This window comes from Rhizopus microsporus (assembly GCF_002708625.1).
Source record: "Rhizopus microsporus ATCC 52813 unplaced genomic scaffold scaffold_17, whole genome shotgun sequence".
NCBI lineage: Eukaryota > Fungi > Mucoromycota > Mucoromycetes > Mucorales > Rhizopodaceae > Rhizopus > Rhizopus microsporus.
In genome coordinates this window covers 352,422-377,597 of record NW_019671932.1, presented here as the reverse complement: position 1 = coordinate 377,597, position 25,176 = coordinate 352,422, and the positions used below count along the sequence as shown (strand labels likewise).

General features: G+C 36.5%; 10 protein-coding genes across 10 annotated transcripts; 5 read left to right on the top strand and 5 right to left on the bottom strand.

The window, feature by feature from the left end:
- Nucleotides 1-1,629: 1,629 nt before the first annotated feature.
- Nucleotides 1,630-2,331, bottom strand: RHIMIDRAFT_263133 (uncharacterized protein). The gene has a single exon (XM_023611647.1). The coding sequence runs from the start codon at nucleotides 2,289-2,291 to the stop codon at nucleotides 1,680-1,682; it is 612 nt and encodes a 203-aa protein (XP_023463257.1). The 5' UTR covers nucleotides 2,292-2,331; the 3' UTR covers nucleotides 1,630-1,679.
- A 2,948-nt stretch (nucleotides 2,332-5,279) lies between these two features.
- RHIMIDRAFT_246140 (uncharacterized protein) lies at nucleotides 5,280-6,015 on the top strand (the record flags this gene model as incomplete). Its single annotated transcript, XM_023610275.1, has 3 exons — nucleotides 5,280-5,349; nucleotides 5,391-5,802; nucleotides 5,856-6,015. The coding sequence occupies 3 exons, from the start codon at nucleotides 5,280-5,282 to the stop codon at nucleotides 6,013-6,015; spliced, it is 642 nt and encodes a 213-aa protein (XP_023463256.1).
- Nucleotides 6,016-8,145: 2,130 nt separating this feature from the next.
- Nucleotides 8,146-9,066, top strand: RHIMIDRAFT_263130 (uncharacterized protein). The gene is made up of 3 exons (XM_023611646.1): nucleotides 8,146-8,277; nucleotides 8,330-8,451; nucleotides 8,510-9,066. The coding sequence occupies exons 1-3, from the start codon at nucleotides 8,158-8,160 to the stop codon at nucleotides 8,751-8,753; spliced, it is 486 nt and encodes a 161-aa protein (XP_023463255.1). The 5' UTR covers nucleotides 8,146-8,157; the 3' UTR covers nucleotides 8,754-9,066.
- A 3,377-nt stretch (nucleotides 9,067-12,443) lies between these two features.
- RHIMIDRAFT_206573 (uncharacterized protein) lies at nucleotides 12,444-13,238 on the top strand (the record flags this gene model as incomplete). The annotated part of the gene is made up of 3 exons (XM_023606913.1): nucleotides 12,444-12,584; nucleotides 12,631-12,728; nucleotides 12,788-13,238. The coding sequence occupies 3 exons, from the start codon at nucleotides 12,444-12,446 to the stop codon at nucleotides 13,236-13,238; spliced, it is 690 nt and encodes a 229-aa protein (XP_023463254.1).
- Nucleotides 13,239-13,379: 141 nt separating this feature from the next.
- On the top strand, nucleotides 13,380-14,712 carry RHIMIDRAFT_240663 (uncharacterized protein; the record flags this gene model as incomplete). Its single annotated transcript, XM_023609430.1, has 7 exons — nucleotides 13,380-13,848; nucleotides 13,899-13,956; nucleotides 14,022-14,077; nucleotides 14,124-14,275; nucleotides 14,321-14,402; nucleotides 14,450-14,548; nucleotides 14,603-14,712. The coding sequence occupies 7 exons, from the start codon at nucleotides 13,380-13,382 to the stop codon at nucleotides 14,710-14,712; spliced, it is 1,026 nt and encodes a 341-aa protein (XP_023463253.1).
- A 101-nt stretch (nucleotides 14,713-14,813) lies between these two features.
- On the bottom strand, nucleotides 14,814-15,868 carry RHIMIDRAFT_240662 (uncharacterized protein; the record flags this gene model as incomplete). The annotated part of the gene is made up of 5 exons (XM_023609429.1): nucleotides 14,814-14,903; nucleotides 14,952-15,252; nucleotides 15,303-15,432; nucleotides 15,482-15,743; nucleotides 15,794-15,868. 5 exons carry the CDS (start codon nucleotides 15,866-15,868, stop codon nucleotides 14,814-14,816), a joined length of 858 nt encoding a protein of 285 aa, XP_023463252.1.
- Nucleotides 15,869-16,358: 490 nt separating this feature from the next.
- Nucleotides 16,359-17,231, bottom strand: RHIMIDRAFT_48784 (uncharacterized protein). Its single transcript, XM_023615308.1, has 3 exons — nucleotides 16,961-17,231; nucleotides 16,681-16,902; nucleotides 16,359-16,625 (listed from the first exon to the last, which is right to left on the bottom strand). The coding sequence occupies exons 1-3, from the start codon at nucleotides 17,142-17,144 to the stop codon at nucleotides 16,561-16,563; spliced, it is 471 nt and encodes a 156-aa protein (XP_023463251.1). The 5' UTR covers nucleotides 17,145-17,231; the 3' UTR covers nucleotides 16,359-16,560.
- A 7-nt stretch (nucleotides 17,232-17,238) lies between these two features.
- Nucleotides 17,239-18,454, top strand: RHIMIDRAFT_48748 (uncharacterized protein). Its single transcript, XM_023615307.1, has one exon. The coding sequence runs from the start codon at nucleotides 17,549-17,551 to the stop codon at nucleotides 18,206-18,208; it is 660 nt and encodes a 219-aa protein (XP_023463250.1). The 5' UTR covers nucleotides 17,239-17,548; the 3' UTR covers nucleotides 18,209-18,454.
- Nucleotides 18,455-18,773: 319 nt separating this feature from the next.
- Nucleotides 18,774-20,329, bottom strand: RHIMIDRAFT_285854 (kinase-like protein; the record flags this gene model as incomplete). The annotated part of the gene is made up of 7 exons (XM_023613319.1): nucleotides 18,774-18,820; nucleotides 19,096-19,290; nucleotides 19,360-19,530; nucleotides 19,573-19,807; nucleotides 19,867-20,015; nucleotides 20,085-20,195; nucleotides 20,269-20,329. The coding sequence occupies 7 exons, from the start codon at nucleotides 20,327-20,329 to the stop codon at nucleotides 18,774-18,776; spliced, it is 969 nt and encodes a 322-aa protein (XP_023463249.1).
- A 785-nt stretch (nucleotides 20,330-21,114) lies between these two features.
- On the bottom strand, nucleotides 21,115-24,974 carry RHIMIDRAFT_294371 (uncharacterized protein). Its single transcript, XM_023614080.1, has 20 exons — nucleotides 24,690-24,974; nucleotides 24,554-24,634; nucleotides 24,271-24,506; nucleotides 24,103-24,218; nucleotides 24,006-24,041; nucleotides 23,875-23,951; nucleotides 23,579-23,826; nucleotides 23,385-23,534; nucleotides 23,272-23,331; nucleotides 23,166-23,213; nucleotides 22,911-23,114; nucleotides 22,816-22,861; nucleotides 22,626-22,764; nucleotides 22,483-22,572; nucleotides 22,169-22,426; nucleotides 22,036-22,117; nucleotides 21,875-21,970; nucleotides 21,719-21,824; nucleotides 21,455-21,667; nucleotides 21,115-21,408 (listed from the first exon to the last, which is right to left on the bottom strand). The coding sequence occupies exons 1-20, from the start codon at nucleotides 24,817-24,819 to the stop codon at nucleotides 21,227-21,229; spliced, it is 2,598 nt and encodes an 865-aa protein (XP_023463248.1). The 5' UTR covers nucleotides 24,820-24,974; the 3' UTR covers nucleotides 21,115-21,226.
- Nucleotides 24,975-25,176: the final 202 nt, after the last annotated feature.

Here is a 25,176-nt window from a genome sequence, read left to right as displayed (position 1 = left end):
GCGCTGATAGGATGATAGTTTTGCATAAATATACTCTTCCATACTGATTCGTTTTTGACTGAATTTGAAGTTCAAAAATCGCAAAAGCCACAAATCGAGAGTTCCAGAAAGAGCTACCATCTTGAATAATATAACCAACTTTTTTTTCTATTCTTTTCTATTTTTCTCTTTTTTCTTTATTCATTAAAATAAAAATAAAATGTCTGACGATAACAAGAACTTGGCTTTGTCTGAAAAGGAACTTGGTAACCAAGCCTATAAGAAGCGTGATTTTGAAACTGCCCTTGCCCATTACGACAAAGCTTATGAATTGGATAATACCAACATTACTTTCTTGACAAACAAAGCTGGTAAGTGAAATATATGAGCAAGTTATAGGCCATGAGACTCATCTTTATTTAGCTGTTCTTTTTGAACAGGAGAGATATCAGGACTGCATCAAGGTGTGTGAAGACGCTATTGAACGCGGTCGCGAATTAAGATGTGATTATAAATTGATTGCCAGGTATATGTCAAAAGACATTATCAGAAAGGAGGATGAATTGACAATTATAACTTATAGAGCTCTTCAGAGAATTGGTAACGCTTATGCCAAATTGGACGATTTGGATGCTGCTATCAAATACTACGGTAAATCATTGACTGAACACCGTACTCCTGAGACACTTCAAAAGCTTCGTGACACTGAAAAGTTAAAGAAGGACAAGGAGAAGGCCGCATACTATAACCCTGAACTTGCTGACAAGGCAAGAGAAGAAGGCAACGCCTTATTCAAAGAAGGCAAATGGTACACAAAACCAAAAAGATGATGTAAAAAATCTAGTTAACCCGTTTGTATCCTTGTAGGCCTGAAGCTATTGAACGATATACCGAATCAATTAAACGTAACGATAAGGATGTTAGACCTTACTCCAACCGTGCTGCTTGTTATTTGAAATTGATGGCTGTTCATGAAGCTGAAAAGGATGCTGACAGATGTATTGAACTTGATCCTGCATTTGGTAAGTACACAAGTTATCATTATTATTATAGGTTTAATAACATTTTATAGTTCGTGGTTATATTCGTAAGGCTGCTGTTCAGCTTATTAAGAGAGAATTTACAGAAGCCATTGATACCCTAAAGTTGGCCCAAGAGCATGACAAGGACGGTAAATGCAACCGTGAAATTCAACAGCAATTGATGAAAGCTTACAGTGCTATGAACCCTACCGGTAACGGTGAATCTCAGGAAGAGGTTCTCAAGAGAGCCGCACAGGATCCTGAAGTTCAGCGTATTCTTTCTGACCCTGTTATGCAACAAATTCTTCAGCAAATGCAAGCAGACCCTAAAGCAGCCCAAGAACATTTGAAGAACCCTCAAGTTGCTGCTAATATTCGTAAATTGATGTCTGCTGGTATTATCCGTATGGCCTAAAGTGAATTTTTGTTTTTTTGTTTTGTATTCTTTCCATGTTATTTGTAATTGTAACAATTTCACACCCTCTCTCTCACTCACACACGCACTCACGTATAGCTAGTTTATTAAATAAATAAAAATGGGACAATTTATAAAACAAACAATGATAAAAATCAAAGACAAAACTTGCAATGTAAAGAAAGAGAGGGAGAAGAATGTCAATATTATTGTCATGCTTTCATCGTATGTCAACAGAATATATGCGTAAACAAAGCATGTGTTTATTTATGAAAACTACTACTTCTGAATGTCGCTCGAAGTAAAGTCATCGCACGACCTCTTTTTCTTTCACTGTTAGTTCTAGTCAAAGGTTTAGCTGTATCGGAACCAGCCTGATCAGCCTCGATACTTGTACTACATGGACTACTATGAGCGCGTTTCCTCTTTTTTAACTGAATCTTTTGTTGAAATCGAGTAGGAAATGATCGAACGGCATGCAAAAGGGGTATATTTTGACGACGAGATTGTTTTGTCATGATGTTATTGTCGTTAAGATGAGTTGTCGCGTTGTTATCTATTGACGATGATTTGATGTCTATGCTAGTGTTGTCTATATGATTTGTTGTTTTAATGGTGGATGATGAAGTGTCCTGTGGCTTTGTCGAATGTATGCTTTTCTTTTGTCTTTTAAGTCGTAATCGTCTTGGCCTTTCATGATCCTGCACAGACATTTTGCTGTAGACGATATAAATGATGGAGTAGAACCAATAAATATGAGAATGAAGTAGTGCGACAATAGAAAGGACACCGATGGTAGATAGGTTCTTTGTTTTCATAGGATTTATGAGAACTTGTTGCATTGGTAAATCAGATATCATTCTTGGTGAACGCATTTTATAAACATAAGAACAAAGAAAATTGAGAAAAAGAAAGAGGGAAAACGCTTATGCACGTTATTATGGCAGTTAATAAATAAAATAAAAGACCGAGCAACACAGAGACACCTAAAATGGTTAATAATCACACCATGGCCCGAGTGTAAGGTAAAGGTACGGTAAAGGGCCTTTCATGCCACGTTTTACAATAAGATATGTACTCTCTCTCTCATCTCTTTCATCCTTTCTACATTTTTTTCTATGTTGGGAGAAACCAAGTCAATTCGATGCATTAGGGCGATGTCCACCAAAAAGCCTAAATGTGCAGGAACAGATGTAAGTCACATAATTATTATCCTTCAAAAGGAACGACCTACAAGAAAGACCAAACTAGAATATCGAATGAAGCTTAAAAATGAATCTTCCTATCAAATGAGCACACCGTACTCGTCAAGTGATCTCTTGCAGGAACGAAGGACCATGAAATTTGAAGATATCAAGGTTGAATTGACTGATTTGAGATTGGGCAAATGGTGAAAGAGGAGAGCCTATCAAACACTGAGTCAAGCCAGATAAACCGATTGCCAGCGAAGACAATGCATCTTGAGACCTTGTTTATTTCCCGGAATCTGCAGCCACACATTTTGAATTCACGCACATTAAGACGCCCTTGATTTCTTGTGACACTTGTTTCTTCTTTGTTAATGGAGAAAAAAAGAAATCATCCGTTGTGGATAGACTTTGTGAAAGAAAAAGAACCTGACTTTTCACAAGAAGCGTCGCCATCAAAAAAGGATTCTACTGCGACCCCAGAAGAATGCAAATATAGAACTTGTTCTATATCTTTGAAAAAAAATAAGAAAAGACTTGCCTACAAACATAATAGATACAATAGACAACAAAATGAAAGAGTCCATGAGCAAAATAAGCGACTACCGCGCTAGATTCTTTTGAATTACGCATATGATGGCCTTGATACTAAAAAGCCATGTCTTTATCACAAGAAATGGCCAAGTGAAGCTATAAGAGTCACAAAGTTACGACATTCGCAAACTACTGCCGCCCAAGTTTGTTGAACACAATCAGATGGTACCAATTCTGTCGGCCTTGCCTCTTTCAATCCAAGCAATAGAATGTCATTCACAAAAGATTTCTTTGCTTTTTACAGAGCAACACTTAAAATTGATACATTCTTATTACTTTGGAGCGCAAGGCCCAAACCAAAAAAGCCAGGCAAAACACCCTGTTGAGAGTGCCATTTTTAATGAATTAAACTTCACGAAAAGCTCATATCATCAAAAAGAACTCCACAATGAAGAAATGATGATAGATTTGGCCTCTATAACCACAAATATCAAGAATATGTGGAGTGACAATACCATATTTAAAAACCTTCTAGATCATCTTTCGAATGTTTTATTAAAATTACACTTGGCTGAAAGCAGGGCTGCAGAATACAGCGAATATATCAAAAATATCAAAGAAAAAATCAAAATCGACAACAGTGGCAACATCATCAGTAAGCAATTCTTTTTCTACAATTGACCACAAACGACATGTTCTTCGCTCAGAATACAAAAAACTCGATATATTAGAAGATTAATTAGAGAATCTTGATGATGAAGATAAAAGGCAACGTTATATAAGAAGAATAACACGAGGTCATGGTAGAATAACGTATTTCAAAAGTTTACCAAAGAAAACAGTTTCGGTAGGATTTCGTACAAATACAAAGGGAATAGAAAATTAATTACTTATTTATGTAGTCTGATACTAGTGATATAGCAGCATATGAAGCCAGAAAGAAATATGAAGATGATGCCAGTAGAAGCCGTCTTGTTTAAAATCAGCTGCAAAACATCTTCTTTTTTCATCTTCCACAGATATCACTAGAAACGACATTCAACGGGAGCTACCAGATGCCACTGAAAAAGAGTTACAAACACTGACGTTAATAGCTCAAACATTACAGCCTTACATCTCTGATAAACAAAACCGCTTTGTTCTAGCGCATCAAATTCCCCTTTGTACCCTTGTAAACGTCATTCTGCGAGCGACAGGATACGTAAAATTTACTCGTCAGCTTTTTTCTCTACCATGCCTCTCGTATTTGAGCGTCTTACAAGTCAATGCACCATCCTTATCTCAAATGATGACATCAGGCCCAGATGCATTGCCTATCTCAGATTTTAACCAAAAGGTAATCGATTCGATCGAATACGCTCGATCTAACAAGGACACAGTATTCTGTTCCATCTTTCCTTTCCATGTAATCAGTCATTATATTTTTTTTTCCAAACCTGTTAACTCAGCTGCCGTCGATATTGCTCCTCTTGGTAAACTGGCTGTTTCTTCCAACTTTGCCAGAAGCTTTCTTAATTCGTTATCCAATGATACTCTTTCTTTTCTCTGTATTATCCTCATAATACTATTGTTAAGAAAGTTTCGCATAGAATCATCAAAGCACTTTCTGTACTGTGGGTCGTTATTGTGATGAATCTTTGTCCGCTTGGTAATTGATGGTCTTTTCTCAGTCAACTTTCACTTACCAAGTACTGGAGCAGATGTATAAATAAACGCTGTGAACTTGGTTTTTTTGTTTTGCTTTAAAATTAGGCATGCTATTATCGAAAATAAGCTTTTTGACCTTTAAATCTCAATCAATTGTACATGCTTTTATTATTTAAGCGAAAGAAGATAGCACAATTTGATTCTGAAAAACATTCGGCATCTACAGTGGCTTTGAAAACATCGTGGCTTTACTGATTAATGACAGAAATATCAAGTAAACATCAAGCTGACAACAATTTCATAAACAACAGCACGCCGATTTTCAGCGAGAAAGAAACCCAAGCTATAGGCCATCTTTTCGGAAAGGTATGCTTTTTCGCTATTTACAAAATACGAGTCGAGTTACATCTTGCCTGGAAAAGCAAAGGCTCCGGAGAGCACTATCAATGTGGTTGCCTCTCACGGTTAAATTTTGGGCTTCCTTGTCAACACATGATGAAAACTGATGGACCTGCTGTGGATTTCCATGACATACCCAATAGATGGCTTTTAGACTACGATAAAGGTATTTGTTGATCACAAAAATAATATTCTTATTTACACGAGCTTGCGGTTATGAAGTAGATCAAATGAAGACTGAAGGGTCAGAAGAAGCAGTCCAGAGGAAGAAGATTTCCTTTAATGAGAAACTTCGGGAAAAGCTTTCCCTCTTACAGAATGATCAACAAAGAGAAGATTTACTTGATGATCTGACAAGATCATTAGAGAAGTATAAAGCAGCAAGAATAGATGATATTGATTATGTAGCTGCAGCTATCGTTAAAGGTCGCACGAAATCAACAACGGGAAAAAGGTTGCTCTCCAGTTTTGAAATAGCTGAAAAAGAAGCTAAGAAAAGCGAAACTGCTTTATCGAGAACAGGCAGCAAGCAACATATTTCCCAGCACGGTACCATTGATTACGTCTGGCCATTCAAAAGAGATTTAGAAGACAGAATCGTTAACAACGAAAAGAAAAAGTATTGTAAAAGCAAAGCTTCACTGTCGCTAAAATATTGACTATTTGCAATAGGAAGAAATATGATGATGAAAACTCTTTTGAATTTTTTGTGCATCCTGAAATTCCTAGAGAATGTATCCCTGAAACAGTAGACGTAGGTGCAGATGGGTTTTGTGGATTCAGGTCCCTGGCAACAAACATCAAAGGCAATCAAGACATTTTGGGATGTTAAGCGGGATATGCTTCAATGTTATTATAAGAACAGAGACATATATTTAAAATACTTCGCAACAATGTTTGATCTTGAAAGACTTGAAAGATCTGTCTCGTTTGGACTTGAAGCCGTAGACAGTGGAAGAAAAGTAAGCTTTTGCCCACTCGAGTATTGGTTCAGTACGCCACAATGCGCACAACTTGCAGCGGATACTTATAGAATCCCAATTGCAGTTTATCCATGCAACGTAACATTACTGCCCAACGGTAACTTTACCGAGCCTCCGCTTTTATACTTGCCATTTGAAGGCCCAAAAGACAAAAAAAAAACATACCACAGCCATTAGTTTTACAGCATGTCGGAGGCTGTCACTGGGGAACAGTCAAAGTTAGTAGAAAGCTCAAGATGGAATGGCCAATAATAGATGGAGGAGTAATTACAGCATGTATGAAAATGGGACAAAAACAAAGCCTCAGAAAGAATATATGGAGGGCATTGTCTATAAAAAAAGCTGAAGAGAAAGCGAGTGATATTATAACCATTGAAGACTAGAAAATAAAATACGTATATTCCGTATCCCTTCAACCAAAATCATGTAAATCTGAATATATGCGTATGGTATAATAGGAAAATAATACCGCTTTAAGACACAAGGGTAGCATTAAGCCTAGTCAGGAAATGCTAAGTAAAGAGCTAAGTAAACGGCTATGTACTGTTTACTCTTATTCAAAAAAAAAACTTCCTATTTAGGCGGGACACGCAAAAATACACATTCCTATTTTGGGGGATGCTCTATTTTATTTCCTTTCTTGACGGGACACGCAAAAGTTTAAAGCTCAAGCAGTGCGAAGAAGTAGCGGAGACCAGAACTTGGTATACGGTTACATAATTTGCGTGTCCCTAGTAATTCCCAGAAAAATAATATATCAAAGTACTTTTCAATATCCCATATGACTGCTAAAATCCTAGTAATTTTAAAGCTACCAGATAGCCACCATCGGAATCTGAAACGGATAAATATACCTTCCAGTTCTTATTGAGAAACTGGAGACTTGAATGCCGATTATTATAAGCTTTGTTGAATTATCGTCGTGTATCTTTACGATGACTAAATCCATTACACTGAGAAGACACATCTGTAAGGTCTGCGATGTTAGAGCGCTTTTTTTTCAGTATGAGCATGAAGGGAAGTAATACGAGAGCAGACTTTTAAGCAGTTTACAAGGATTGACTGTATTTGTGTTGCAAGAATCGACTCAGGGAGCAATTACACGGATGCAGCTTTACTATAATGCCTTCTATCCCGGCTTGTATTGTGGTTAATGTGATTTTCATCTAAAGGCACAAATGAGTCTACAAATAACTGATTTTTATGTGATATGACTATGTGGCAGAGCACTCTATTTGATATGATCGTTTTCATGCTCATTTTGCTTTTCACAAAACGCGATTTTCAGAGCTTTACTTGAGAATTGCTCTTGTAACTCCAATGATCATCTTATTGTGCTAATGGATGAAAAAATGTGGCAAACGAACTTTATCTTGTTCACTGCCATAGTTGACTGGTTGATAGCCAGGCAATTGTATTATACGGCAGACTATATCGACACCCAACACGGACAATTGCAAATTGTAAAGTCACCAACTTGGTCTGTTTCTTTTTAAGAAGAGATAAAAAAGAAATAATGTTATTTCTGTATTCTAATTTTATGTTGTCAGTTTGATTAACAAAGATTCAAGAGCACGCGTAATTATGATATATTCGTATTTTATATCAAAGAATATTCCACTGGAAAGCCTTTGGTTAGGCAGAGAATTTGGTAGTGTGAAGTTGTAAATTGATGTCACAGGTAGTGCATAGCGCTGGCCTTCTCGTACACTTGGTGTTCACTCAAAAATGCAACACATTTTGACTAGCTTGTTATCTTTTTACTTTATTTCAGTTCTCACTCATAAAAATAAAGATAAAAAAAAAGCTATTTTATTACAAGATTTTAATATTTGCCTGAACACAGGCGTGGTTTTCTATTTTAAGATGTATCTCAAAATGGAAGAAAATGAACTGTTTGTGACAGCGCATTATTGGTGTCCACCAACGAGTGGTTGTATTAATAATGAGCCTTTACTTTTTTTTTCTTTCGATTTACACTTCTGCTAAACATGTTAGATCAAGTACATGATGACGATGTATGGGCTGACAGTGACGGAGAAAGTAACTTGATCTATGAAAGAAGCCTTGCTGAAAAAGAATGGGAACGATTACAAGAAGATCATGGCAATGTAAAGTTTTTAAAAAGACATTTAAATGATTCAAGCTCACATTTGTGTTTAGTCAGGATATAAGGAAGGAATTGTTGAGGGAAAAGAAGTTAATATGCAAAGAGGCTTTGATGAAGGTTACAAAGAGGGATTGTTTGTAGGAAAAGCTATAGGTAAACTTCGTGGACTTGTCAAGTAAGTCAAATAATAGCAAAAAGAAAGGAGAGAAACATTTGGTTGAACTGTTAAATAGTACACGAATCATATTCTACCAAAAGTTGTTAAAAAATGAAGAAGCAGCCAAAGAATTAGAATCTTTGCTTAATGAAATTGAAAGCGTCGAAGTCAATCATATCTATACTGCTGACTACTTTAGAAAGAATGGACCTAAAGATAGAGATGGATATGTTGCGCCTGAGGAGTTTGTGAGAAAACTGCAAGATAAAGTCAATGCTCAATTACAGATTGTTTCGGAAAAGCTTAGTAAACGATACTGAAAAGGTTGAGAGAATAGGAAAACTCTCCAAGAGAAAGAAGAGAAAGAAAAAAAGGGGACTATCGCGCAAGAAGAGAAAAAGAGAAAGGAAGAGAGAGGAAGTCAACGTTAGTATTTGATTTTATCATTTATATTTGATTGGTTCACATACAAGCAGAACTTGTAATAAAGTATCCAAGATAATCTTTTTAATGACTCGGGTACCAAATAATAGTATTAAGGCACATCTTTTGATTGGCTCAATCTTGCAAACAGCTAAAAACGTTAGTATACCTTTGATTATCCCAATTGCATGTGTGTTTATGAGAAATACGGGTATCTTTGGGATATGATGATAGCTTGCTGTATAAATACCTATTATGATAACGGTTTGATTAATAATCACTGTTGCTTGGCATAAACAGGACTGATTTTTCCATGCCAAGACCTAATATGCTCCAAGATACAAAACAAAACACCAAGAATATAGTATGCATTACCCCCCTGCTCCTTATTCAAACACTATTAGACAGAAACATTTAGAATAAAGAAAAGAGGTAGGTTTATTTCAATAATTTCAAAAAGCTACAAGATAGCTAATAAATAGATGTGTAAGAATATTCGTTGTACAAAACAATAAATAATGGATCTGTGTCTTCAGATAGACAGCCATACAGGATATATATAAAATGGGATCTCGATTAATCAAGTTAATCATTGATATTTGTGAGCATATCTTGATGCATTTGGCGTCGTTGCTGTTTCTGACCAAGAGATGTTTTCTTATAAGTTTGATGTGTTTAACAGATTTGATGTATACGCTTGATCCATTGACTTATTATCGATAAGATGGACAATCACCTTCGTGACAGAATATAGTCACGTCCACTCCACACTTGGGACAGAATGAGTAAGATTCGAATTGAAGAGAGAGAACTGTATCAATCAAGTTCATTTTGTGTAAAATATATAAAGAAAAAAGAAGAAGAAAAAAAGGGGATCAAGCAGAGAGTATATAAGTATTTTTTTTGGTTCCTGGACTGCGGAACTTGGTTTGTACTATTTGACTGCGCATATTCACAGTTCTTCTTTCTTTCACGAATTGTCCAATTAAAGATAATCTTGGATATTTTATTTTTTCCTTTCTTGTATCTTGTTGGTGTCAACAACAGGTACGCCGCGTGGTTTAGGTTTAATGCCGGCCTATTTTGATCTATTGAACCGCAGTCATTGGTATCCATGACAACTCCATAAGCAATTGTCTGACATTAAACATAGCCACGTGGCGTACCTATTGTTGACACTATCAAAAAAGGTTTATTTAGTTTTCAAAGTGATAAACATGTTACATAGACGATCTTGTTGATGTTGTCAATCTTTACTTATTTCGTTCAATGTTTAGAAACAAGTAGAAAAACAAGAGAGATGACATAATTAATTTATTTGGGCATAAAGTGCTTAGCTTTTTATGATTTGTGTTTACATTAATTGCATGCTGACCATCTAATGTAATGAATGTAACGTATGTATTGTAGAGTACAGAGCTTTTTGACAATTGAGGACGAACTACATAGAGGAGAGGCTGAAAGGATCATAATCGCGCCTAGGATCACTCGATCAATGGTAGTGTCCATATCGATGATGTCATAGCGTCTTCATTCCGTGCTTTATCGAGTAGAACAATCAAGACTATAGGAGAGCATTTGTCAAGGCGCTTTTGCTCATGCAAATCTTTAGCTGCATAATCTAGACATATCTCAGCTGTTGTCTTTTTTAAGTTAACTGACCATGATGAAGATGAAAGGGTTAATGATGAGGCTGGTCGATTTGATACTTGAGTTAAACCGTTGTACCTGCCTTAATAATTAGACATTATCATAATAAAATGATTGTAGAATCTGCTCAGCTTGGAATAGCGCTGTTTTTGCAAAGTAGTCGGAGCCCCGGAACGTCACGTTTCTCATGACTCATGCTGATGCTTTAAAGGAGGATACAGAGAGCTTAGATAAAATGCTATTCCTATGATTAAGTCTTATGCAAAATAAGTGCTTGTCATTTGTTTAATTACTTGTTATCAGTCTGGACATTGATTTTTTCTATGCTTGAACCAGGCTAAGCTTTTAGCTGTGCTTCAAAAAGTCTGCTGTTAATTTTTATTGGGCGGAATTTGAAGAAGTAAGTTTGATAGACGTTTCCTTTTTGGGAAAAAACAATGCCCTTTGCTGAGTTTTTACAGCTATTTCAAAAAGTAGAGTACAGATTTTTAACCTAAAACGAGATACGTTGAGCATAAGAATTAGATTAATCAAAAATCAAGTGGAGACAACAACACAAAGAATTAGAAATAAGTTAATATAATAAATTGGACAAAGTAAAACTAATGCAAAGACACTTAAATTGTTAACAAACATGCCCCTAAAAATCAAAATTTTCACTAAAGGGAATAACCGTGTTTAATACGGCGATTGGATTACAAAATAGTTATCTCTTGAACAGAGCAGGGAAGGTCTTCACCTGCTACCATACGTTCAGAAAGGTTGTATATGTTCTTTGATGCGTTGAGGCCTCTGTTCCATATCATTCCATAAATTTGGCAGATTAGAGCACTGCGAAGGACACTTGGTTGCAGTAATGCCATATTTATTGTAACAATATAGGAAAAAGTCAGTTTTTTTCAGTGGATTAGTTTACAAACAAGACAGATGCTGGGTATCTTAACTCATATACTAGACACACATGAAATCTTTATCTTTCAAAGACATTCACTATTCTCTTGTCTCTTGTGACCTTACGAAACTTAAACATAGGTTCTGTAGAAATATTCCTGGAAACCTTTGGTTCAATCTGTTGGTTAGTTGTTCGTCTGACTTCTTGCCATTAATGATTGCCGACTCCAATTTCCGAAAATAGTTTATCCTTTTTCTTGTCTTATTGTGCTTTCCCTATCTTCGTTTTCATAATATACCGTTACTTCTATTCTTGTCCTTTACCTGAAGATACTGTGTGATCTTTTTCGATACCTCCGTTAGAGGTCGAATGACCACTCAGCTTCTACTTGCATTTTCGGATATTAAAAAACTGTATCTAGATCGCGTGGCCGCATACTCCAACTTTGATGTGTGACAAAGAGTTGACTTTTATAGAAAGCATGAATAAGGGTTTCTTTTTTTAAAAGTACATCGTTTGATAAAAGAAACAGTTTCAAAAATGTAAAGAAAATTAAAACAAATGTGTACTTTTTGAAAAGAATCTTGAACCTAAACTAAAAATCAATTATCTCCGCTTACCATTGCTTTTACGTGTCAGGAAAGTTCAGCAAAAGAGAGATAAAGGGAGGGGAACAGCAAGGAGATATAGAGTAAGAGATTGAAAGAAAGGGAGATATTATCCCTTGACTATAAAAATATATGAACACTCTCTTTTTCAAAAGGCTCCTAATTATGGTACTTTTTATTTTTTTTGCTGGCTATTTTACCCACATTTGCTTTAAATTATGGTGACTTGTGTGACCCTAGCCCTGTATATTCGTAAAAGACACGAAGTTACAAATAGAAGCAGACTTACTTAATAAAAAGCATAGAGCAACGTGGAAATATTCCGACTCTTGTGCCAATGTTTGCCTATTCTGTGACTCAAGTAGAAACAATACATGTAATGACACTGGTTGTTCTAATAGTGACTATATTCATGGATAAAGCTTCACTATATGTAGATGATAGTTCTTTTTCTTATCTATCTTAGATGGGATGAATTAGCTCATTCGTTTCCAGAGCGATGTAATAATGACAGCTATTGCCCTGACAACGGGTCTCGATGTATGCCTCTTATTCCCGTGGATGGTCCTTGCGAGCTAGTAAGGTGATCTCTCATAAAGATGATATGCTTATATTTTCCTATAGCAACGTGATGATGAGTGTACAGGAAAAGAGGCCATCTGTTTAAACTCGACTTGCTTTATAAAAGGCGTACCCTTAGGAGGTAATTGTGGCTCAGATAGGTAAATAAGAAAAAAAAAAGTTGATTTATGCGCCATTTTAATTTTTTTTTAAAAAATAGGACAGATTATATATCTTATGATGCAGGAGGATTTACTATTAAACAGACGATTATAAGAGATAATTGTACAGAAGAAACATATTGTGATTACTTTGTGTGCATAAAATCCAAGGAGATAGGGAGCAACTGTTGGCAAGACAGAGAGTGTCTATCAGGCACATGTAGTGATGAAGGTGTTTGTATAACTGGACCAGGTGTATTTCATACTATTGCCAATTGGTTATGGGCCGTGGTCGGATGCAGTGTATGTGCATTCGTGATCGTGACCTTGGGCGTACTTTGGTTATTACATAGATACCAAAGAAGGATTGAACAAGAAAAGTATGTTAAATTCTTTGGTGACAATGATAAATTTCTTAAAAAGTATCAACTAAGTAATTCAAGCGTAGTCTATCTGACTACGCCAGATTATAAAGAATCAGCAGTACTTAGTAACAATTACTTGTCTTGACGTTGATCCCTTTTTTATATTTTTTATATAAATATTTTTTCCTTTTCCGATCATTTACACACATTCTATTTTCTTATTAAAAAAGTTTCGCTTTTTATTTTATATTCCTTTTCTTCCCTTCTTTTTAAAAAAAGAAAAATGATGTTACCCCAATTTGGATTTATTGTAGCTCAAGCAGGGGCGGATTCTCATACAACACCACCGCCTACGACAACATCATCAGCAACAACAAATGGCTCTTCTTTGGCCCCTTTATTAACTAGTTCACACAAACCAGCCATGTTTACAACTCAAGCGCCCTTCTATTCACGTCAACCTTCACCTGCACCAACCAATAATAACACCGCTCTTTTACCCCCACTCTTACCTCCACCCGTTCCCTATTTGTATAACAAACTAGATCATCCTTGGTATTCCCAACAGCAACAACAGAACCTACCTCCACCTCCACCCATCTCAAGTTTCTCTCGATATGCACCGCAACCGCAACCGCAACCACAACCGCAACAACCACAGCCGGCGACGTCTGTTTCAAGCGTACAGAGACAAGAAATAATAGAGGAAGAAGAAGAAGAGGAAGAGGAAGAAGAACTGTTAGACAGATGGCAGGGTAATAGCTTATAACTTTTTATAAAATACACATATGCTCAATATATGTAGGCCAGTATAATGATTTGATCACTTGGATGGATAATGAGTTTTGGGAACAAGCAGATGAGTAAAGTGATATGATTGGCACGTGCGTTTATTGAATTTAAACTCAATTTTATTCTACACTGTTAGCATCTATCAAGAAAAAATAAACAATCTGCAGCAAGAGTTTTACAACCTGCAGAAAGGTAAAGGAGCTTTGATGTAATTATACAAGATATTAACTTATAATAGGGACACATACCGTCTATCAAGAAATGATTGCAGACTTTGAATTAGAGAGAGAGAAGACAATTACGAACGCTGAATACATGATGAAATATGAATTATCTTTTATTGAACGTTATTTTAATAAGGACGTTATGACCTTGGAAGAAGAATATGAGGTAAGCATAGTTGAGTTTATACTATGTAAGCTAATCCCATTGTAGGCTGAGAAAAGGCAAATTGAAGAAAGTTTAATTGCTTCTCTGGAAGACAAGCGGAGGCAAATCAAAGAGGATCATGAACAAGGTAGTACGAAACCTTAATCCGATGACTGGCACTGACCCTTCTCTTAGATGAAGCAAGAACGATCAAACGTAATCTAAGAAAAAGAAATCACGATTCACTGAGTACATCAAGTTCAATAAAAGAACCTTCTTCCAAAAAACGTGCAGGTATGTTTATTGTTTCCTGTATGTATATTTATACATATACTCATTTGCTTTTAGTGCGCCCAAGTACATTACCTAATCTATATACAATATCAGCAATTGAAGAAGAAGAACTAGAAAATGAATTTTTAAGTATGAAAAAGCTGGTGAATATTTATTCTCGGTGATTATTACTACACAAGTAACATCGTCGTCATCATCATTGTTAATAATACAACCATAATAATAATACTACTACTGCCACTATACTTATTATTAATAAAGGGTATCATGCATTCAACAGTGGCGTACGTTCATTTGGTCTCGATTTAGATATATCATTGACTTTTTGACAGATATCAAACTTACAGATTGGACACTACCAAGCCATTATTATCACCGTTACCTATTTTTAATTTGAACTTACAAATTTTTTGTGTGACGTAAGCCACGCATCTACACATTTAGCATGAAACTCATGCTTACAAGGTAGAACTCTTAGTTTATCTCCTTCTAAATAATCCTCTAAACATATCGCACAGTCCATGTGATCTGTATCTGTCACTTTTTCTCTTCGAAACACATAGGTTGGTAACTTGGCAACGAGTTGAGTAGGTGCCATGTCATTTTGTTTATGTTGTCTTTGCCTTAATTGCCATGTTAAATAAACAAAGAGCATCATGACAGCAGGTGATAAAACAACAATCAGCAACATATCCAAGAGTGGCCTATTAGACATATGTAAGCTGATATCACGCCTTATAGATATAAAACATACCATGTTAAAAGATCGTCGCCCGTTATTTCCGCCAGTAGTGAATTGTTTCTGGATTCAAGTAATTCCAACAACATCCTATATGGATATTGTGCTACGAATACACTTGGTATATGAACGCTCAGGGTATCACCTATCTTTTTTATCAATTTTTTGCCCTTGTTTACTTTCGATTTTACTACCTGGTGCATACATAGTCACCCATCTGTTGAGGTACTTATCACCTACAACAACTGCAATAGCTCCACTGGCTTGCATTGATTGAACCTTTTGTAAGAAAGAGCACTGTCCTCGTTCTATGACGGCAATCCAATTTTCTTTCATTTCAGTTACAGCAGAACAGCCGTAGATATCATGCATTGGCATCGAAAGATAACCTATGATGGGCTGTTCTATCCTAGGCCCAAATGCTGCTAAACGGTCAGCCAGGGTATCATTCGTTGCCTATAGAAAGAGCATGAATTATATATGTTTAATATCTAAAAAAAAGTTACAAGAATGGTAATAGCAGCATGACATTGTCGCAGCGATAAAATAAAAAGTAATAAACAGCTAAAGAGGAATCTCATTGCAGTTGGGAAAAAGAAGAAGAAGAAAAAAAAAAAAAAAAGAAAAAAGAGAAAAAAGAAGAGAGAGGAAATAATAATAATAATAAAAAAAATCAAAATAGTAAATAATAAATCAATAATAAATCTGGTGATTTGACAATAGTTCACATCCACTGCATATGTTTATACACTCACCGACTTTTTTTTTAAAAAAAAGCTTGGGTTTATGCGGTTGCAGGAGTTCTATAGGAAAGGAATTTTTATGTTGGGAGCATTAAAGGACGGCTTATTTTTAATTGGATGAGTCTATTTGTTTTTGATCCAGTAGAGAGAAACCAAGAACAGCAACCTTTTACTTTGCATAATAAAGAGCTTATATTGTCAAAGACTACAAATGTCTTGTTGAACAAAGCAGGAATGTCTGTCATCGTACAGATTCAATATGCTGCACAGTACTATTCTGACCTGACCCTAATGGGCACCTTGAAGGGCTTCTATAAATTCTTTTAATAACCCTGATTTCCAATATGGACATTCTACTGGATGATCGACACAAAAAATCATATTACAGCTGGCTATATATTATTATGCGCAATCTATACTCAAATGTTCAGAATTGATAACATTTGATGAATATATCTTATAACAGCACTTTAGGATATATCAGCTGATGAGCTCTAGCGGGTATGTGTGAAAAATGACGGTATTTATTATCATGAAATAGAGGCAATCTGCTTCCTGGATGTTTCTATCTTTTCTGCTGAACTGTAATGCTGACCTATTGATATAAAAGTACATCAACCTTTTATATTCATCGTATTATATAATATTACCTTTCTTTTCTGCTTCTTCCTGTTCTCTTATATAATATGTTCTATCCCACTCAATTGCCGCTGTCTGTACAAAGATAATCGTGCCTGATACCCTCAGAATACTTATACTACACGGCACAGAAGCTATCTTGTTCATATAAAACATAGTCGATAGATACATGTTTGTATAATCTCTAGGAATACGCATAATGCCAATCCTTGTATCTGGGTTATACCATTTGACTGTATATTTTTATTAATGTATATGTTATATATATATTAACATTGAGTCACTGTATACCTGCTACACTGCCAAGTCCTTTACCGAATTGTCCATAGTAGATCTCGATTTGATTATAGATTGCTCGACTGATCATTTGATCATTTAATTTCAAACTGGCTCTTGGATAAACTATTTGACCATTTTCAATCACTGGATCTTGATTAACTTGAAACAGAATCCAGCGATGCTTAAATCGAACCATATTATTGAGAGTAAGAGAGAATGGAAGAGAGAAAAAAAAATGACTGCAGGCATTATTAACTCCGGTTAAAGCAGATTTAGCTAAAACAACATTTCTTTTGTTAAGCAATCATGCCAAATGACAAACCACTCATCAAGCTTTCTGTCAAGAATTGGGCAAGAGAACAAAGAATGGCTATTGCACGAGCGACTGGTCAAGCATTGACAAACTGTGCGATGGGCGAGCCTTGGTCTACTGATTACTGGAACAAACTACTTTCCTATCTAGACTTGACACAAAAACAACTATGTAAAAAAAAAAAAAGAGAACATTAAAAAGAGATCACTTATATTTAATTAGGCGTCCTCACTCTTGACCAAGCTATAGACACGCTATCCAGTCAGAAAGACATACGCATCGACGTCATGCTTGATCTTGTCGCCTTGTCTATCTACGGTCATCAAAAGGCAGAGATGTATTATGATGCGAGAGCCAGGAATCTATTGCTTGAACTTGAACGTCTCTTACAATTATCATGTGGTGATCTCAATGCAGTCGAACGCAGTGTCTCTCAGCAAATGTACTATGCTCTACAGGAACAGCAGTCGTCTTCACACACTGATAACATGGGTGCCTCTGCCAAGAAGGCCGTACAAGAGGGTAATAAGAAGCAACAGGCATTACGTTGGGTTGCTACTGGTGCAGGTATCTTGGGTGGCGGTGCAGTGATTGCCCTTACAGGTGGGTTGGCCGCTCCCCTCCTGGCGCCACTGCTGGTAGGTGTCACAGGCGCTGGTTTCTTTGCAACCGCCGGTGGTGTGGCTCTTATCACCAGCCTCTTTGGTCTTACAGGTGGTGGATTGGCCGGATGGAAGATGCATCGTCGCATGAAGGGGATTGACGAGTTCGAGTTTCAGCAAATACTCAGAGATCCTGATTTGCCTCCTATTCCTAGCTTGCACTGTACCATTTGTATATCTGGCTTCTTGCTTGAATCAGCAAATGAAACCAAGGTACGTGACGCAATACGTTTATGTAATCAGCACTTACAAAATGAAAAAGGCTCCTTGGGAACACGCGTTTGAAGGAAAGCATGGGAGTGGTAGTGATATCTATTGCTTAAAGTATGAGAAAAAGGAGCTACATGACCTAGGATACTCTTTCAAGAGATTCGTTAAAGACTCAGCTATCAAGTACGCTGGCATGGAAGTAGCCAAATCAACCGTTCTCCATGCATTTTTCGGTAAGTATTGAGATACTGTGTGCAGGATCTAACAACAAATGTAGCCGCTGTTGCTCTACCTGCAACCATCTTGAAAATGGCAGATGTTATAGATAACCCTTGGCAGATCGCAGTAGACCGATCAAGAAAGGCCGGGGCAGGTAAAGGAAATAGAAAACATAGAAATGTCAAAAACTCACTGCTTTAAGTCTTGGCCGATGTTTTACAACAAAGGGTGCATGGAAACCGCCCTTGCAGCCTGATAGCTTACAGCTGTGGATGTCTTGTCATCTGGCACTGTCTTCTTGAGCTCTACCAAAGAGGCTGCATAGGCATCGTGAACCATGTCGTGCTTATGGGAGCACCTTTATCTACAGAGGATGAGCAGGAATGGCTACAGGTTCAATCGATCGTGTCAGGACGTTTTGTCAACTGTTACACTTCAAACGATTGGGTCCTGGCTTATGTTTACAGGCTACATTCGCTGGCTACTAGTGTAGCTGGACTGGAAGCTGTGAAAATTGGTCGGATTGAAAATTTAGAAATACCAGAGCTAGATGGCCATACAAAATACCCATACATCGTAAAGGATGTGCTTGATCAAATCAAACTGGAATAAAAAGAAATGAAGCGTTTGTTGTACATGAATCTATTGCTATATACGAAGAAATAAAGTAATATTTTAACATGCTTCATTTTCTGGTATCTGAACAGATCTTTTTCGCTTAAGAGCTTGATGTCTTTTCTTACGTATCCATCGCTTTCTTTCCTCAGGTGTCAGTAATTGCCAATGCTGAGCATCATCTAATAACATCCAGTCATACATAACGGTATCTTGATCTTGTTCCTTGAGTACATCAAAAAACAAGCCTTTTATCCAGTCATAATCCGGGTCCTCCTCAAAATCAAGCTGTCGTACGTAACGTAAATACTTTGCAAACTGATCTGGATGCAGCAATTAAAAAAAGGTAAGAATAGAGAGAGAAGGGGTAAAACCAACTCACATTGTCTTACCGGGGTATCCTTCACAAAGTGCTTGCACGCCTGTCACTCTTTTGGTCTCTCCAATCTTTTCATACTTTTGTCTATTTGTTGGTGCCTTTAGTCCCTGCCATGGAAGTGATCCACGTAAGAAGTACATAAAGACATGACCCAAAGCCTCTAGGTCATCACGACGTGATTGCTCTAACAAAAGTTAGCTAGTTATGACGCGTATGATTCCTTTACCTCTTCCGAGATGCGTATTGATGCTCATATAACGAGCTGTTCCTGTCAGATTCTTTCCCTCTCTATAGGGTATATGTTGATTTGTCCGAGGGCGTTTGTATAATTTAGCCATACCAAAGTCAATGAGATAAATGTCGTTTTCATGCTTCGTGTTTGGTCTGCCCAAAAGAAAATTATCTGGTTTGACGTCTCGATAAATCAACCCTTTCTCATGAACTGATTGCATCAAATTGACCTGTATCAAGAAAAAAAAAAGAGAGTTATTAAATCTAGTAGCTGAATACTTTTTAATACCATTTGAATAGCCAAAATGGCCACTGTCTTGATTGAGAACTTTCTTTCACACATATCAAACATATCCTCAAGGCTTGGACCCAGTAGATCGATGACCAGGATATTGTGCGTCTTTTCATTCCCAAAATAATACGCATTTGGTATTCCGGCTAAAAGATGAAAATACTTTTTCTTTCAGTACTGAATAATGCAGCACATCAAGCGCGTACGCAACGAACCTGTTCCAGCCAATATTTTATATGCTCTGTATTCATCCTTTAGTTGCGGCGCCTCGCAGTCCCTTGGTTCAAACTTTATTGCGACCTTTTCATTATTCAGCAAGTTGAGGCCTATATTATAATTTAATACGTACAACTCATAATCAAAAGTCTTTATGCTTTCCTTCATATATTATGCCAAAACTTCCTTCTCCTACTTTTTTGCCTACTTTGTACTGAATTCCTACAATGCTATTTTCGAGCATGTCTGGCTCTTTGTGAGCAAGTACAATCTGTTGGGTCATTTATGCAATCAAGAAAAACCTAGAAAAATTAAGAAACTTTTTTAATAAATACATCATTTCCAGAAATAGATTGCACAACTGCAAAAATTCTTTACACACACACATATTAAAAAAGGTTGCATAATAACCTGAAATTTCAAGCAATCTGATTGGTTTACTGGGGCTGATATACCACATTGCCACTCTGCCTCCTTGACAAGATGACAGTAGGGACTAAACTAGCGTACCTGAAACGATAGTGTTCTTCCTTTCTGTTTATTGTAAAAAGTATAAATATACTTTTAGCAACGTTTCTTGTTCAAAAAGTAATCTGATGTAGAAAAGGTGTTGTAAATGTGTGTGCTTGAAAAAATAGAACTGAAAAAGACTTTGATGTCAAGTTGTCTAACGTGCCATCAGACATCTCCAGCCATCTCAAGCAACAAGCCAAGCTTGCATTCTGATGACGTATCAAAGCCTCATGTGTTAATGGACACCATGATTGGCGATGTTGATAGTATCGCTAATCTTGAATACGAGAAATATTAAAGAAATAGAGACGAACAGAAAAGCAATCTTTGATTCGTACATTGGGTGGAATATTGCCTTTATCTAGTAAAAGTTACTCGAATTGTCGCTCAAGTTGCAGAATACGTTGGCCGAACAAGAAAAGGCGATGGAAGATTTGCTGCTTGAACGCGTAGGCTTGAAGCAAGTTGACCCCAAAAATGCAATAGAAGAAAAGCTATGAATAAACAGTGAAAGCTGCAGCCTCTTTATATGCGGTGATGCAAAACTAAGCCCTTTTTTGAGCGCGTAACGTTCAGTTTACATTGCTTTCTTCTTATTATTGCTTTTTATTTAAAATAGAGCTCTTTTTTAATCCTTGCCCAACATATGCTTAATAGACTCTATCATCATTCGAGGATTGACTTCATTGATATCTGAAGTCACAAAGGTACGAGAAATGAATTCGAGATCTTCAAAATGTCTGTGCTCATCTGTACTTTCTATCCTATCAATCTTTTCTCCTTTTGCATATTTTTCCGACAACAACAGGGCTGTATGAAGTGTTAATGTGGAATCTAACGTTTGGTTTAACTATACCTCTTTCGGTAATCGATATAGGTAGACCAGCAATGCCAGCGCACCATATGCCAAAAGATGAAAGATAGCTGATGCCAGGTACAATGCGGTATAAGAAGACAGCTTCATCTTTTTTAGGTTCGCCTTCGATTTCACTTAATTCTTGATACAGAATCTCTGTTTGTGATAGCGTAATGCGATCTTGGGTTGACAGAATATTTTGACTTATGACATCTACATGCAGTGCGTCTGTATTTGCTTTAAAAATAAAGATTACATTATTACCATGAAAATGTGTGCTAGCCAGGACTTTTGGACAATTGTCTGTCATGGATAAAAAGTACCCTAGCACTGAACAAAATAATGCAGCGCCATCTGCACTCTCAGTACCCTTTTGTAAACATAAGGTTCATTTCGACCACGTAAATTATGGTCTAATACCTTGCCAAATTCATCAATAATCACCAAGCTACGGGATGTACTGTTATGCAAAGCCTTTTTTAATTGTTGCAAATCGTAAGCAAAAGCACTTTGAGGCTATTTCGAGGTGACGTTTACTAAAAAAAAAAAAAAAGAAGAAATAATTAAAGAGTGTAAAATACCTTTAAAACGGTTTCCAATGTTTGTATTCTTGTGTATATCTTGTCAGTGATGCCAATGATGGCCTCTTGAGCAGGTACAAAGCTATACATCCAACTTAGAAGGGCCTATTACTCATCGCTTCTTTTATTATACCTCCCTATGTGAGCCATGTATGTAATGAGTGCAACTTGCTTTAGATACACACTCTTTCCAGAAAAGTTGGCTCCAGTCACCACCTGTATGCTATTGATGGCAGTAGAGGTACTTTGTGAAGCTTCATTTTGTTCACTTGCTCTTACTGGTTTTGTAAAAAGATTAAGACTATCTTGTGCATATTCGAATCCTTTCCCGCCTTCCAAGTATGTATCATTTGGTATAAAGGCATCCACGCATAACTCTTGAAGAGGATGCCTGAGCGCGCACCCCATTAAATGACAAGAGCATAATCCAAGTTTGTGTGTCCTTACCTTCCTTGAATAATCTTTAGCTCATTCGTATCAGTCATCCTGGGCTTGATGTAATTGAATTTTAAAGCAACTACAGCTAGTGATACCAGACTAAGGAAAGTAACTATAAATATTAGAATAGCAACCTTATCTGTTTAAAATACCAATCAAGGCTGGATAATATATCTGCAATATCAGAAAATTGTTTCGTGTGCTCCAACACCCTTTCTGAGAGCCCTTGGATGATTTCAATTTCTTTATCTGTGATCATGGAGTGTATGTCACCAATTGTTCTATCTAATTCTACATCAGATGCTTAGAAGAGCTTTCATGGGTTTTCTCCTTGTGTTTTACCTTTTGTCCTTTCGTTCTTGTAATATAAGCTATCTGCGGTCGTAAACTGTGATATGTTGATTATTTAAAAGCTTGTTTGTTACTTTTCCTATTACCTGTAACTCAAATTCAGAGAGACATAGATATGGATCATCACTTATGGCTGTGCTCTGGCTATGATTGCATTGATTTCCAGATTCTGATGAGCAACGGTACTTGGGCAAGACAATGAGGTAGCCCAGTTGTGGAAAGTAAACTACGTTGAGAGCAGCTTTTATCTCATGTGGCAAGTTTGAACCAATCTCCTGAGCTGCTTCAAGCTTTTGAAGCATCAGTTTTAGATATACGAATTATTCATTTTGTCTTCTTACCAAGCAGGCGTCCATATTTTCATATCTTGATTTTAAAAAATCCAGTTCCTAAACATTATTCATTTTTAAAAATTGCTAATAATCAGGTTTATCTTATTTCTTCTACCGCGTCTAATTTCTCTTTTATGATATTTCGACTCTCGTGCTTACTAGCTTCAAAGTCAATCTTGAAATACTTGTTAAACTATTTAGTACCAAAAAAAGCTTCTTTTTTTTTACCAAATTGTTAATATCTGTGCCAACAACTTTCATGTCTTCTATATCTGGTGTATGGCCTTGAGTGCTTTGAAAAATAGACAGCTGTTCTGCGCCATTGATGGATTGTATCTGACTCAAAAGACCAAAGATGCAAATAGAATAATATGCAAACTACTCCTGATTTTAATACTAGCATATTGGCCGATGCCTTTTACCTTGAGAATATGCTGCCAATCATTAGGTGTCGCTTTATGTTCCTTTACTTTTGATAGTAGCCAATGAATATTCTTTATTTGTGACAAATATGATCGAAGTTCTTGAAGTTCTTCTCGTACATCTGACCGGATAAGGAATTCTATAGATGCATGTCTTTCTTCAATTGTTTTCCTGATTGTTGTTGGACGCATGACCCATTCCTTTAGGCGATACTTCCCGAGTACACTTTTGGTTTTATTTAAAAGACCTAAAGAAAAATAAGTAACAATAGAAGCAATGCAAACTAGACTTGTACCAAAAAGTGAAAGGCCTTCTTTTCCCCTTTTTTGATGCATGCTGGGATGCGAATCGTATTCAAATATGCTTAATGATCTAGTTTCATCATTAATTTTATTTGAGTTCAACAATACAAACAACATTGTATACCTTGCTACATCCAAGCTGATATGCATATATGTGTCACTATTCGTGGCAAGGCTGGATTTAGGTTGCCCACTTTCTATCTCCAACTAAAGTATCCTACCTCGAAAATACTTCAAGCAAAGTGGGTTGCAGAGATAATCTACTTTCATCTCTACTGTCTGCATTTTGCTGTTCATGTTTACGTACATGTTTCAAAAGCACGCCTGCACAACCAATCTATTATTTTGTAAACACGTTTTGTAAGTATTTTCTTGATTTTTTTCTTTACCGTTAATTGACTTTCGTTTAAGTTGATGAGCCCTTCCAATTGTAAGTAGCTATGTGTTTTATTTCCTTGTTCAGGATCGGCAAGCATCATATTATAGTTTATGACGCTTGTTCCTACAGTAGAAACGCTGCCTTGCTGGGGATGAACGTAGTCAATATACCAATTCAGCACTGTATATCTGCCCTTGTCAAAAGCAAATTCCTTGGTAGCAATTCTCTTTAACTCAATTGTTTCATCTAAAAAAATTACGTATTGATATCGAAGCCTTTTATGCTATCATTACCATATTCTTGTAAAAAATTAACAAACTCATCACTGCTTGAGTCAGGTATTAGTATAGACTTTAGCATGAATTGAGTGATGACTAATGTTCCCAAGTTAGATAAAGCCTTGTGAATATTTGCTAAAGACAAGCTTACGTGCGCCTGTATATGAAAAATTATTGGATTCTAGTATATCCTCCATAACATATAGCTTTAAAGTTTCGCCAGAGTAAAAGGAATACCCTAGTTTGTTTCCTTTCAGCTGAATGCATGCTATAGACTCCATATTTGAAGGGCAAAAAAGTAAAAGTGTATAGATTGATTAAACAACATCTTTATATCTCAGTTATTGTTGTCAATCTTATCACAGCATACAGCAAATGTCTAGTTTATGATCAAAAACGTGATGTGATATGCATTGCTTACAAAAGAAGGGTGCTTTATGAAGGGGCAAGTAACGCAATTTAGTATGCATTTAAACTGAAGTCCAAAATTAGAAATACTACTTCGGAAGATGTCCGATGTTCGATCCGAATTAGCCTTCACTGTCCGTGCAAATCAAATTCGATTTGATCGTTGTGACGTATTTATTTTTTTTAATTTCCAGCCCCCCTTCGAAGCCAATTTGTGAAGGGGGTAAAAA